The sequence below is a fragment of the Diospyros lotus genome, chromosome 2, assembly GCF_014633365.1.
Source record: "Diospyros lotus cultivar Yz01 chromosome 2, ASM1463336v1, whole genome shotgun sequence".
Lineage (NCBI taxonomy): Eukaryota > Viridiplantae > Streptophyta > Magnoliopsida > Ericales > Ebenaceae > Diospyros > Diospyros lotus.
In genome coordinates, this window is record NC_068339.1 from 24,158,107 (window position 1) to 24,172,913 (window position 14,807).

General features: G+C 35.6%; 1 protein-coding gene across 2 annotated transcripts; it reads left to right on the top strand.

The window, feature by feature from the left end:
* Positions 1-8,566: 8,566 nt before the first annotated feature.
* On the top strand, positions 8,567-10,955 carry LOC127794094 (putative F-box protein At3g52320). Of its 2 annotated transcripts, none has more exons than XM_052324984.1 (2): positions 8,567-8,721; positions 9,320-10,954. In XM_052324984.1, the coding sequence occupies exon 2, from the start codon at positions 9,422-9,424 to the stop codon at positions 10,481-10,483; it is 1,062 nt and encodes a 353-aa protein (XP_052180944.1). In that variant the 5' UTR covers positions 8,567-8,721; positions 9,320-9,421; the 3' UTR covers positions 10,484-10,954. The 2 variants fall into 2 exon arrangements, with proteins under 2 accessions (XP_052180944.1, XP_052180945.1); XM_052324985.1 differs by lacking the exon at positions 8,567-8,721 and adding an exon at positions 8,728-9,125 and having other exon boundaries at positions 9,320-10,955.
* Positions 10,956-14,807: the final 3,852 nt, after the last annotated feature.

Below are 14,807 nucleotides of genomic sequence, written 5' to 3' on the forward strand. Positions count from 1 at the left end.
GTTTGATGCAAAAATAACATAGAATTTGACCTATCTCTTTCAATTTCCATACCTAGGATTCTCTTAGCCATTCCTAGGTCTTTCATGTCAAATTCTCCACCTAATGCAGATTTTATGCTATTTATCTTTTTGACATCAGGACCAATAAGAAGCATATCATCAACATAAAGTAAAAGAAACACACAGTCATCATTATTTTTGTGCTGAAAATACAAGCAATGATCAAACTCACTTCTTTTAAAACCAATTGTTTTAACAAAGGAGTCAAAATGTTTATACCACTGTTTTGGGGACTGTTTTAAACCATATAAGGATTTTTTTAAGAAACACACAAAATCAGGCTTTCTTTTGTCTTCAAAACCTTTGGGTTGATACATAAAGATTTTTTTCTTCTAAATCACCATGCAAGAAAGCAGTCTTTACATCTAGTTATTCAAGTTCCCAGTCAAAATATGCAACTAATGCAAGCATGACACGAATGGTAGTGTACTTAACAACTGGTGAAAAAATCTCATTATAATCTACCCCTTCCTTTTGTGTAAATCCCTTGGCTACTAACCTAGCCTTAAACCTTATTGGTTCTCTATCAGTTGTACCCTCCTTAACCCTATAAATCCACTTGCAACCTACAATGGACTTATCCTTAGGTCTAGGGACTAATTCCCAAGTTTGGTTCTTGTTGAGGGAACTCATCTCCTCTTTCATTGCTTCTATCCATTCTTTTGAGTATTTACTTCTTATGGCTTCCTCATATGTGTTAGGCTCATTTTCAGCTAGGTCTTGATAGCTTGCATAGGCTAATTCAAAATCTGAGGCTAATCTTTGAGGTAACCTATGAGACCTTCTTTCCCTATCCCTAGCTAATTGGTAATCAGAAAGTGATGGCTGATCATTTTGAAAATCTTCTATTGTTTCTCTCTCCTCATTTACTTCAGGCTGATTTTGACTTTCTACTTCACTAGAGGTTGAAGAAGTGTTCTCCACCTGATTTGGATTCGTAGAGGCTTGGGTGCTTGAGTTTTTCAACTCTTCTTGAGGACTCTTGTCCTCATTAATTTTGTCACCACAAGGCTTTGTACAAGGCATTTCTGATTCATTAAATGTGACATCTTTACTTATAATGATTCTTATTCCCTTTTGGTTTCTATCCCATAGCCTATACCCTTTGACTCCCTCAGGATATCCTAAGAAAACACATTTCTTAGCTCTCGGCTCTAATTTTCCCTCATTTTGATGAGTGAAGGCTGCACAACCAAAGGTTCTAAGAATTGAGTAGTTGGCACATTTTCCATGCCATTTTTCATAAGGAGTATCACCATTTAATGCAATTGAAGGAGTAAGATTAACTAGGTAACATGCAGTCATAACTGCTTCTCCCCATAATGACTTAGGTATATTAGAACTAATCATCATACATCTAACCTTATCTAAGAGGGTCTTATTCATCCTCTCAGCTACTCCATTCTGTTGAGGAGTGTAGGGGACTGTTCTATGCCTAGTAATTCCATACTCCTTGCATAGGTTATCAAAATCAGAATTGCAAAATTCTAAGCCATTATCAGTCCTAAGGTATTTTATTTTCTTGTCAGTTTGATTTTCTATTTGAGTTTTCCAGTTTTTAAAACTTTTAAAAGTTTCTGATTTATCTTTTAAGAGAACAATCCAAACTCGCCTAGAGTAATCATCAATCATAGACAAAAAATACCTATTGCCACCTGATATGGGTTTTGATGCTGGCCCCCAAAGATCTGAATGAATGTATTCTAAGGCTCTAGAGGCTCTATGAACATTAGAGGAGAAAGATAGCCTATGATGTTTTCCTAGGACACAATGATCACAGAAATGGATATCAGACACAAAGTCCTTACCAAAAACACCTTTATCACTTAGCAACTTAAGCCCTTTAATACTCACATGTGCTAACATGTTGTGCCACTTGATAGTGACATCAGGATTGATTGATGCTATATGGGATCCTAGATTATTAATTACCTCAGCATTTAATACATAGATCCCATTTCTCCTTACCCCTTTACATACTACCATTGATCCTTTAAACATTTTTAACACCCCATTTTCAATTTTTCCAGTAAGACCACTCTTTTCTAATTCTCCAACTGAAATTAAATTTCTAGCCATTTCAGGTATATATCTAACATCTTTTAAATTTAAGGCATAGCCATTGTCTAACTTAACAGAGATGTTTCCTATCCCAATGATTTTATATGCTAAGTTACTGCATACTATGGCATGCCCACCTTCAGATTCATGCAAGTTTTCAAACCAATGTTTTTGTGATGTAACATGAAATGATGCTCCTGAATCTAAGATCCATTCATGCATGTATGATTTTGCAGCAACATTAATTTCAGTGGAATCAGAATCTAAGAGCATGTAGACTTCACTAGGATCATATGAGGTTACTATATTAGCTTCTTCTTGATCCTTACCCTTTTCTTTATTTTTATTTTTCTCTGCATAGCAATCTTTAATAAAGTGCCCAATCTTACCACACCCATAGCACTTTTTCCCCTTACCTCGGTTTTTGGATTTGGACCTACTTCTACCCTTTTTCTTACTACCTCCCTCTTGATTTTTAAATTGGGACCTACCTCTTATCATATGGACCTCACCATGCCTTTTCTCATGTTTAAGTTCTATTTCTTTACTTCTTAAAGAATCTATAACAATTTCAGGTGTTAAGGTATCCCTACCATACTTAATGGCATTTTTTACCTCTTTATAGATATCTAGAATTGCATTTAATAAGATCACAGCCTTATATTCTTCAGATACTGTTTCACCACAATTAGTGATATCTTGAACTAATTTGTTGAAGACATCTAAATTGTCATCTAGATCCTTAGAGGGGTCAATCTTAAAACTGAAAAAAATTTCTAACAAATAGAGTTTATTTGGTGTAGACTTCTTTACATATAATTTTTTCAATTTTTCCCATAGCTCTTTAGTTGTGTTAAGTTTTCCTACCTTTCTTAACACTGAATCCGAGAGGTGTAAGATTATTGAAGTGTATGCCAATTCATCAGCTTCTAGTATTTGTTCTTCTTTAGTACCTTCAGGGTATTTACCATCTATGGCCTTAGATACCTTTTGTTGTACTAAGATCCCCTTCATTTTTTGTTGCCAAATAGAAAAGTCCCCCTTCCCATTGAAAACCTCTAGTTCAAAGTGTGTAGTCATACTCACTAAGTATATGAGTTTCACACGGAATATGCAGCCTAATTAAAATTTAATACAAACACACAGTTTTAAAATTAATTCAGGCAACAAATTCTCAAGTGGTTAATAAAACAGAACTGATCAGGACTAAACAGAGTAGTGAAGACTGATAAAGTAATCAGTATTATAGATTTGCACACAGCCAAGAATAACTGATATCACACACAGTAAATTATCAGAATGCACTAGGAATGTATCGGCAAAAAAAAAAAATTTGAGAACAGTAACAGCAAAACAAATAACTAAAGCTGATACAAAAATTTACCGAGCTAGATCTCAAGAGAGAGATCTAGAATGGAATCGGGTCGGATCTCTTGAGCCTGCCAACCTTCACGCGCCAAAGTCTGTTACTACACGCGCCGTTACCAGCCGGAGTGTAGATTGGCACGCGTCGGTCAGGGCGAAGCTACTTGGACTGATGATCACGAATCTGGGGTTGGTTTACCCCGAATCATTCACTGCACAAAGCAATAGGAGTTAACCGATTCGGGTTTCAAGTAAACCCTAGAACATCTTACCGTGAAAAAATCGATCGAAGAAACCAGAGGGCTTTTTCGATTAGGGTTTGATTTTGCACAACCCAGGAGCCACACAAGGCTCTGATACCATTTGTTGCGGAAGATTACTAATTCAAAACAGAAAAGAGGTTAGAGCAATATATAATCAAACCAAATAGATATCGAACATATCAGCCAAGAACATGGCTCAGATCTGAGTCAGTCCAGATTATACCACCCAGGTAACACCAAAATAGGGACACCAAGCCTCACGGAAGCTCACAAGGGACAAGCCACACAAGACCCCCAAATCGGAACCCTAAACCCTCTCGGCCAGAACACCAATCTTCTCCCAAAACCACACAGGTAACGTTCACCACAAGATCCACTAAGGAACAAGAACGATCACAGAGATATGAGATGAAGAACAGTACCCCCGAGAACTTACCTCAAGCGGATCTGTCGCGCCAAGTAAATAGAGGCTACTCACCGACCGACCATGGGCTTCCCAAAGGAAAGGAAGATCACTCCAAGAGGATGAGATCTGACCGAAGAAGGAAAGAACCAGCTTACGGATCTCAGCCATCGAAGGAAAGGATCGGGAGAGCAAAGAGAGGAAGAGAGAAAGAGAGAGAGGCCGTCAAATGAGGGCAAAGAAGGCAGAAAAAATGCCTTTTATATGGTGGTGCTAGGGCACGGTTGCAAATGGCCATTTGGCTTGGGCTTGGGCTCGGCTTGGGCTTCCTTAAGCCTTGAGCAAATGGGCTCAGCCCATTTCTCCTCCAAATGCCTAATTAAGGGCTTATGGCCCGACTTTTAATGGGCTGCCAATGGGTGGTATTTTAGACGGTACTTCAATCCCAGGCCGAAGCCTATGAAGATAAACTCGAATATTTCGTCATAGCCTTGGGCCTCTTTGGGAAACAAAAACAACACTATCTCTATCTATGGAATGCCGGACTCTCCTCTCTCCTTGGTGTGTCTCTCCCGGTAAGTCTCTTCCCCCTCCCCAATCGCTCTCTCTTTCTCTATCTGTCCTAACCATATTTGTGTGTCTCATAGTGATGATCTGGTTGTTGTTGCTACACATGGCGTCATTATAGTTGATTCCAAACTTATTTGTAGGTATGGCATTATATTCCCCTCCTCCCCCTCTATTTGGATGTGTGAACATTGCCTATTTTGTGGTGCGATTATCATTTATTTGGTAGAGTTTTAGCAGTTGATTTGGGCATTTGTAGTTCCTATTTCACTTGATGAGTCGATTAAACTCACTAGATGCAAACATAGAGCTTGGTGGATGCAAAAATAGGGTTCTTGCTAGTTCTTATTGGCCTAGTCTCTCGTGGTGTGTTGTTAGGTTCCTTTTGGGTAGGGTTTGTCATTTTAAGATTTTGTTTATCATTTAGAGATTATATATGTAGTGATTTTCTCTCGATGACAAAGGTTAATATGCCTTCCTAAAGACAAGTTCACACACAAATTTAAGTGTAATTATCTAGTGTTCATAGTCTGTCATTTATTATAGGTCTACTCCACACCCAAAGGACAATGAATATATATGAGTTTATACTGATATCCATATATATATATATATATATATAAAAGCTCAAACAAGATAACAAAGAAGATTAGGATCATTGTTGTTAAAATTTTGATTTTACGCGTATGATTTTATGATTTTACAATTCGAAGACCCCTAAACGATTCAAATCCCATGTAAAATCCAATTTGGGATAAAAATCTTATAAAATCTCAATTTTACATATACGATTTTACGCTTCAGAGATTGCTAAACGATTTTACGATTCAAAGACTTTCATTGATTTAAGTTACAATTTAGAGGATCCTTCTAACGTCTCAATGTCACATAGCATCTGACATTGGAACTTATGCAATGAATTGTTATATTTTGCCTCTAAATTGGAACTTGATTTAACATTGATGGCATAAGTTCCAATGTCACATAGCATCTAACATTAATTGCATAAGTTCCAATTTACTTGATTTAAATTATAATTTTTACTTGATTTAACATTAATTGCATAAGTAAATCAAAACAAACAAGTAATTAATTAATGGACCACCAAACCCCAAATCGGGATTTTACTTGATTTAATTAATGTTAAATCAAGAAAAAAATACAACATAAATCTAATTGAAGACATTGAAAGAATTCTCTAAAGAATTTTAAACTATATTTTACCTCTAAATTACTTATATTTTGCCTCTAAATTGCCTATACCAACCTGCTAGTTTTTGAGCTATACTTTGGAAGTATCATCTTTTGAACTATAATAAGAAATAATCAGGTTATTAAAATATATTAATTCATTTTCTACAAAATTATGTTATTATAATCATATATTTACAAAAATTGAAAGGTATTTTTAATTATCTCTAAAATCTTACGATTTTACGATTCGATTTTACGATCCGATTTTATGGATACTTTTTCGATCTCACTTAAAATCCCGTTAAAAATGGATAAATTAAACAGGTCACTCTTTTTAGCAAAGCTAGAACCAACTCCCATCATGTTTTGCTAATAGGGAATTAGGGTTTAGTATTTACAATTTAGAATTTAAAGTTCATTAAATCAAGGATAGGCAGGCTATGTTTACTAATCAGAAGAAAACATTCTCTTTCGATTAAATTATGACATTTCAACAAGCATGACTCCAAACATAAAATTAAGGGTCATTTATAAACATGTTTTTAGGTGTCTTAATGTTGATTAGATTGTTAGAATTATACCCTGGAAGATAATCCTGAGATGATGTTTAGTGATATCTTTAGATGTGATCCTTAGGCTTAAGAGCATCATGATTGTTTTGTGTATAGCTTATCATACTTTGTGTATAGCTTATCATAGCTTATATAAGTATGCAAAGTTGAATTTTGTATATCTTCTTCCTTTTTTTTTTTTTATTAACTTAGGATATCTTGAGTTTCGCCAAATTAATTTTCAAGGGAGGTGGGTCTCACCCCAATCCACGCTCTAAGAAAATCATAATAAAATCTTTATTTTGAAGGGATGTTGGGCTTGGTATATCTTGCTTGGAAGCACGAGTGTCACATGAAATATCTATCATTATTGTTTAATAGGTGGTCTTCCAAGATGTTACTCTAGAAAATCTTATCTAAGATGACGTGGATATTAGGAAAGAATTTCTAATTTCACAAAAAAAGTTAACATTAGTTAAATTGGACATATATGATTTAATCAAAGGGTTTGAAATTTATTCCATACCCTAATAAATTTTATTGGGATATAAATTAATAGAATGATTGAATTGTATGGTAATTAATAGAATGTTCACAACTAATAATTTATAGAAATATATAGAGTGTGTTTGATTGTATTACTTAGAATTTAATTCTAGCTAATGATTGCCTAAAAAACAAAAACCACCCCACCTCTTTAGAAAATAAATTTCATAGAAAAATTAAGAGTGTTTGATTATTTCCATAGAAAATATATGTAATAATTATACATTTTTTATGAAAAATGTGTGCTATCACACAAGCTTATAGAATGATTCCCCTAGAAAATGAATTAAAAGAGTTTTAATACAAATTAGAAAAAATTCTAATAAATATTATTAAAATAGTTAGTAATTTTTCTAGTTCCTGTTTAGTGTGAACCTAAGGAGTCAATAGCAAAAGGGTGAAAGCATAATTTAAAAATTATAAAAAAAATCATAATTATAAAAATTAAAATCATCATTAGATAATAATTAAAATTTTATAACTACAGAAATACCTAAATCATTACTAGATAATGATTAAAATTTTATAATTATACAAATCATAAAAAATTAAAATTAGTATCAGAGAATGATTAGATATTTTATAAATCAAATCATTATACGATAACGATTAAGTTTTATATAATTGAAGTGGCAGAACTATCAATACTAATACGTAACTTTAGTTTTATTTTTTATTGTTTTACGTAAATATGTTTAGAGATCAGACAAGTATGCGATTATTAATATTTTGAATATAAATAATACTAATATTTATATTATTGATTATTCCAATTTTTAATTTATAGTATATTACTGTATAATTAATTATTTATTAATTAGTCCTTATTTTATACTGTTTATGATTTTTTTATATATTACTATTTATATTTTGTTCATATTTATTTAAAATAAATCACACTTGACACTCCTAATAGTTCACAAAATTAATTATTACATGCATCCACATTTTATAAATTAATGTAATTTTGTAAAAGATTGTTATGAGTCTAATCTTAGGAATAATCTAATTTTTTTTTTTAAATATGTGCAATTTTTGAATAGTGATTGGCATTCTTGATATTATTATATCAAATTTTAAAAATTTCAAGTGTAGGTTATGGAAATGATAATGTTATTTATATATCCTTTTCCATTAACAAATCCCCTCGGGCTCAGAGCTTACATATATGTTCATGAATGAGTATTAATATCTCATGATTATTTTATTATATTTGAAAATATAAATCTTGAAATTTTGGCTTACCCTTATATCTGTACAATGCAACCTGTTTATTGATTAGGGATGCTCATAAATGCTGTTAATTCGAATTTTACATAAATCAAACTTGAATTAATCATGATTGATACTAAAATTAAATTTGATTTTATTTGGGTTGACTTTAATTTTATCATTATGGTTTCTATAAAATTAATTTTAACACAATTGGAATCACAATATGGGTTGGGTTCCCATTAGTTTCCAAGAAACCATAATAATCGCTTCACCTCACCCCTAAATATCCATATATACCAAATTATAACCCCTAAAATCCCGTCAATTACAAGACATGGGGATCATATTTTGGCGATTTGACTCGAATCATGTACGATTAAGGGATGATCAAATATATATATAATATAATATAATATACTATAATAACGTAGGGTCCAAATTTTGGGGGATCAAGAACGGCTTCTCTCTGCGTCTGCCTTCTTCATCTTCTCCATCGGTAAGTCGCTAAGCGCTGCGTCCATTATCCATGAACTTATAATGATGCATCAAAAGATCTGTCTTCTGTCACTGATAAACCCTACGATCGTCTTCTCTTCTCATCTTTGATCTGGCCGCTTTTTAATCTCAGGCTCTGTTTGCAGATGGAGATCGCTTCGTTAATTTTACAAGAATCTTCAAAGATTAGGATTAGTTTGAGATTGATTAGTTTGATTTTGAGTTTGAGTTCGAGTTTGTTCACATTTATTAAAAGAAATCATATCTTCAGTAGGCTTATCTTGTAAATCAATCTGTGTATATACACACGGGATTCATTGTTTCCGTCTTCCTCGTTTCTGTTAACAACGTGGTATTCCTTGGCCAATTTGCTGGAAATTATATATTGTGCCTTGGGGGCATGGCGTAAGTGATCATGTTAAACTCGTACACACATTTACATCAATATGTTTCTTTGTTAGAAAATCTTTTAGAAATATGATTACTTAGCTTGGCATAGGGCTCCAACATTTTTCGCCAATGTGGCCCGTTGGGGGCACAAAATGGCTTCTCCTAATTTCTGCGATTGCATGATATTACGTTTGTATATGTTCTTTCAGTATTACTTTGGGGCGTCTAAGTATCCCAGGAGAAGGGGGGAAATCTCTGCTGGCAGAGCTGTAACAGAGGCTGCGAGAAGCAACTGACAACTGATCACTAGCATGGAACAGCCCCTGCCGGACCTGCCCGATGAAATGATCACCGAGATAATGAGCTGGTTGCCGCCAGAGAGCTTGATTAGGTTCAAGAGTGTCTCCAAGAAATGGTTTTCCATGATTCAGGATCGACGATTCATTGAGAAGCATATGAGCAGAAGCAATTATATTCAGCAGTTTGCCAAAGAAGAAGAAGAAGAAAATCCTGGAATAGGTGGGGGGACTAAAGAAGCATTCTCAATCTGGAATACTTGCCATGGCTTGTTGCTAGAGCGGAGCAATTTGACCAAGAAGTTTCGTATAAGAAATCCTGCGACTAGACAAGTACTCGACTTGCCTGATCATCGCCCTTGGATGATAATAATGGAGTTGTATTTTGTTCCATCCGCTTGTGATTATAGAGTGGCCTCCATCTATAGTGATGTAGAACGGGATGGATATGTTTTCTGTGAAGTCCTTTCTCTCGGAAGCAAAGATAAAGATTGGAGACTCCTCGAAGTTGGTCCTTTGCGAGATCTAATTAAGAGGGGCCAAAAGGGTTGGATTTTGTCGATGAATGGGGTCATCTACTTCATTGCAACTGGGGAGGATGGCTTCTGGGATTCGGGAATGCTTTGCCTTGACATGGTAAATGAAGCCTTTACGAGAGTAAATGTGCCGCGGCGTCTCTTTCCATCGTGGAAAATGGTTAAATTCTTCGACTGGGATCATAAACCTTCGGTTGCCAGTATAGTGGAAGATAGGCTCATCATCTGGGTGTTGGAAGATGTCAGGAATCAAATATGGGCCAAGAACAAGATTGTCGTCCCCATGAATTTTATGAAAGAAAATCCAGCAATGAAGAATTTCAAGCCCTTTGCTGCTTGCGATGGAAACTTGTGGCTTTATGGGTGGAATCATAGGATGATTTGCTACGATATTGCCTTTCAGACTATCCGTGATTTGTCATCTCTGCGGAAGAAGTGTTTGTACGTCTATAAACAAACCTTGGTTACTCTACAAGGAATGAGAACTGAAGAAGAACAGCCTAGAGAAGATCTCCCAAGCTACACCTTTCCCACTTTGTAGTTTTTGGTTCAGATGCCATCAACTTCTTACTTTTCTATTCGGTACGTAGTTTTTGTTTCAGATACTATTGGTAGGATTGCAGCATGGTTTGCTCGAATTGATCATCAATCTGAAGCAAAGCTTACAATTACACAAACAGTTCAGTAGATTGGGTATTTGAGGGTGGTTACAGTCTCTGCATACAGTACCTGAGCTGAACAGAAGAAATAAAAAAACAGTGGGCCATCGCCTCCTGCATTTTCTCCTGGTCGGTGTGCTTCTTTGGTTTTCCTGTTTAGGAATGGCAACGGCTGCCAATTCCAATATATAAAAATATATATATTCTCCAAATGGGGCGGGCGTAGGATCCTCCAGCCCAACCCCACCTCAACTCAAACACATATTTTTAAATAGTTTTCATTTTATTATATGTACATATAATTTGGTTTTTTCTTTTGTTAAAGACATAATTTTGTTTCTCCATCTAGATATATATGATTTTGAATCTAAAAATAAATTTGTAATGTTTAGATAATCACTAGTAATTTTGATTTTCTCAGTCCATGTTCTCTCTCTTTATATGTGTTATCCTTTGTTAGATGAGCAATTCTACATTGCCCGAACAACTCGTACCGACGCCTTACCGAAATTAAATTGCTCTGACAAAATTACCCTCATCTCTCAAAAATATTACAAATCTACCATTGAAGGCTTCCTGGCAAGTTCTTCCTCATTCTCCCTCTGTCCATTGTCTTCCTATCTCTCTCTCTCTCCACCGTAATGTACATCCCCTCCACCTACGGCGTCCGTCTCCTCTAGTGATATATATATTATCAATCAATGGACCTGCTCCATCCTAAAGAAATTATAAGAATAAACAGTAGAATTTGAATAATCTTGTGACTGTTCTTATATATATATATATATATATTTGTGTAAGATATACACTCAAAGCTGTCCTTATTAATAACATTTACATTTTTGTTTAGCTGCCAAACAAATAATGGAGAAAATGGGCATTGCCCCCTATCGCTTTGAGATGGGAGAGATGTCTCAACCACATCTTTTCCCATGGCTATTGGCTAGCACTAGCAGTGCCACCACTCGTTTATTTACTTAACCCACCCATTTAAGCATCCAAATTGTCGTTATTTTCAACCCCAACAACATTGGGAGAGTGAATGGTGTCGCAATCCCAAAATCAGCAGTGAGTTTATTAGCAGCGATTCTTAATCAAGATATAAACTAAAATGAGGAGGAGGAAGGAAGGGGGGCTTGCTGTGCTGGCGGCGAGGAAGAATGAGGAAGAATGAGGGGGTTTGCTGTGCTGGCGGCGAGGAAGGAGGAGGAAGAAAGATGGGGTTTGTTGTGCTGGCGATGAGAGGTTGTCGGCGAGGAGAAAGGAGGAAGAAGGCTGTGTGAAGGAGGTTGGAGGTTGTGCTTGAAGGAGGAAGATGGAGGAGGCTTGCTCTGCTCGAAAAAGAGAACATTGGCGCTTCTTTTGATAAAATCTGTGGTTGCCGAAACAAATTAAAATGACGAGATTGACAGTCAAAATACTGCGAATTTGGTTTCGGTAAGGCGTCTGTACGAGTTATTCGGGCAATATAGAATTGCTTCAATTTGAAATTTGCATTTGATTTATTATTATTTTTTTATGTTGCTTTACAAATAACATATAAGAGCCCTGAGCTCAGCTTAAGGGGATCAAAAGTAGCAAACACGAAATTACAATGTCTATTACAATGGTGAAAGCATTCAAAGGTGTGATCACAATAGTCATCTTGGCATTGGATGGACATTGCTTGTGGTTGACATTAGTGCTTCCATCCCATGCCCATGTAGTTAGAATATGGGGATGCCTCGCCCGCATGGGCAGCTCAGTTGGTCATAGTTGGGGGCACAAAGTGTCATCAAGGTGAAGTTTGAGACAAGGATCAAGGATCGAGTCTCGCCAGCAGCAGTGTGGAAGCAATCTCTTAAAATGATGGGGACTTCTTTTGCGCAGTGAGCACTGGTCTAGCCACTGTGCCCGACTGAATCACCAAAATTAACCCCCTCACATTCTGTCAGTCGGGTGTGGGGCATTTGGGGTGAGCGATTATCTTTTGGGACAAGAATATGGGGATGCCCAGTTGGTCAAGAAGGGGGCACAAAGTGCCTCTCGTGGTGAATCTTGGATCAAGACCGAGGATCGAGTCTCGTCAACGGCAGTGTAAGAGTTATCCTCCAAAGGGGAGACTCCTTATGCGCAGCGAGCTCGGGTCTAGCCACTGTGTTCAGCTGAATCACCATAATTAATCCCTTCACATTCTGTCGAGCTAGGATGTGGAGACGTCCGGAGTGAGCGATTTCACTTTTGAACCAATAATATGGGGATCCTCGTGTGCTGGCCTATTGACGAAGTTTACATTCTAGCAAGGACATTGTGTCATGATGTCTCTAGCATCCATGATGAAAGCGTACGTTGAGCAGTGAGGTTTACTATTAGCGTGGGCGTGGCTTCCCAAAAGGCAAAAGCTTTTGCTTCCAATGGGGTAGAGGTCTCGGAGGAGCAGCATATCGTTGCCCAAAATGCATCTTCGGTGTTCCTTGCAAGTATATGTCCAAAGTGCTTAATTTTCCATTCACAAAGCTTGCATCGACATTGACTTTGATGGAAGATGGAAAAGGGGGCGCCAATGAGAGTTGTTGAAGCATGGTTTCGTGCTTCAGAAACTCCCTGACCAACATGATAGAGAGCATGGTGCTCCTACCACGAAATTATTTTTTTCAATTAAAAAAAATATTATGTATTATTATTTATTATTTATGAAAAATGATAAGATTGAAATGTTATGACACACTCCAAAAAGAGGTGAATTGGTATAAAAATAATTATTTTCTCTTGAAAATTCTTTTAAGAAATAAACATGTAGTATGTGAAGACCACACCTTCATTAAATCTTAAAACTTTAACTGGCACAATAAGGTATCAACCGTGTAAAAACGATCTCGTCTTGAAAATAATGAATATGAAATCTTTATGGATGAGAAGTTAAATATACAAATTAAGTAAGAGATATAGAGATGCTAAAAAGAACAAACAAACATATGGCACAAACACAATGAGACGATGATTTATAGTGGTTTGACTTTCCAAATCTAGTCTACTAGCTTAACTTCCCACTAAAGATTTTGAAATAAGTTCACTATAAACCCCTTACTCAAACAGAGTAGGTCCTCTAATCCGCGACTAAAAAAATATAAATCTCTTACTCAAATGGGCTCTCTAGCTTACACTAGGTAAACTATAACAAATACAATGAAAATAAATCTAAGAGTTAAAAACTCTTAATACAAACCCTCTCTACAATAAATGCGAGACTGTTAATACACCATAATTTCTTGTAGTTTACAAAATCGTCAGGGATTTAACACAATCCTAGGCGATTTCAAAAATTGCCAGCTATGACATACACATCTCCGATGATTTTTATAAATTGTCGATGATGTTGACCTATCCCCAACGATTTTTGAAATCGCCGAGAATATGATTTATATAATACCAACCAAAATTCACCCCTGCCTTGTCTCTATTTTGGGTAATTCGCCCCCGTCCTGTCTTTATTTTGGGTTAGAAAGGATTACATCGCCGTTGTCTCTATATTTGCTCCTTTGATCCAATTGTAATACTCCTTTTAAATAGTATATGATAATCCTGATCTTGTTTTTCCTTGAGAACTTCAGATAATCTTGATATTGTTTTTTAAAATTATCGGCAATTTATTGGGTTTTGCCGACGATTGGCCTTTGCCGATGGTTTATGAAAACCGTCGGCAAAGTTTTGACTTTGCTGGCGATTTTTTGAAACCGCTAGAAATTTTCAGCGATTTAAAAATACTGCCGATAATGATTGTTTTTACTGGTGGTTTATGGTAAAGAGTCTTTACTGGCAGTTTTCAACCGCCAGCAAGCTTTCCCAACGACGATATTTTCAACGATTATAATTACTATTGGGAAAATTTTTACTGGTAATTTTTCAATTTTTTTTGATGATTTTTTCACCATCGAGAAAAATCGAAACTCTTATAGTGTTAATTTGCAAGCAGAGAGTAGTAGAAGCTACAAAAAGCAAACTAATCAAGACGTGTCCAAAGTTAATCACTAGCATGGAACAATCCCTGATGAATTGGGTGTCGAGATAATGAGCCGGTTGCATGTGGAGAGGTTAGTCAGGTTCAAGAGTTCTTCAGAAATTAAGATTGCGTTCTCTTTACTTTTTAATTTTTAATTTTGAATTTTGAATTTAATTTTAATTTTTTGTTTTAGTAGTCTATTTTAAAAAAATTAAAAATACTTTTTC

What these genes read in the sequence shown, in the direction of transcription:
- LOC127794094 (XM_052324984.1), top strand. Translation starts at nt 9,422, where the DNA reads ATGGAACAGCCCCTGCCGGACCTGCCCGATGAAATGATCACCGAGATA.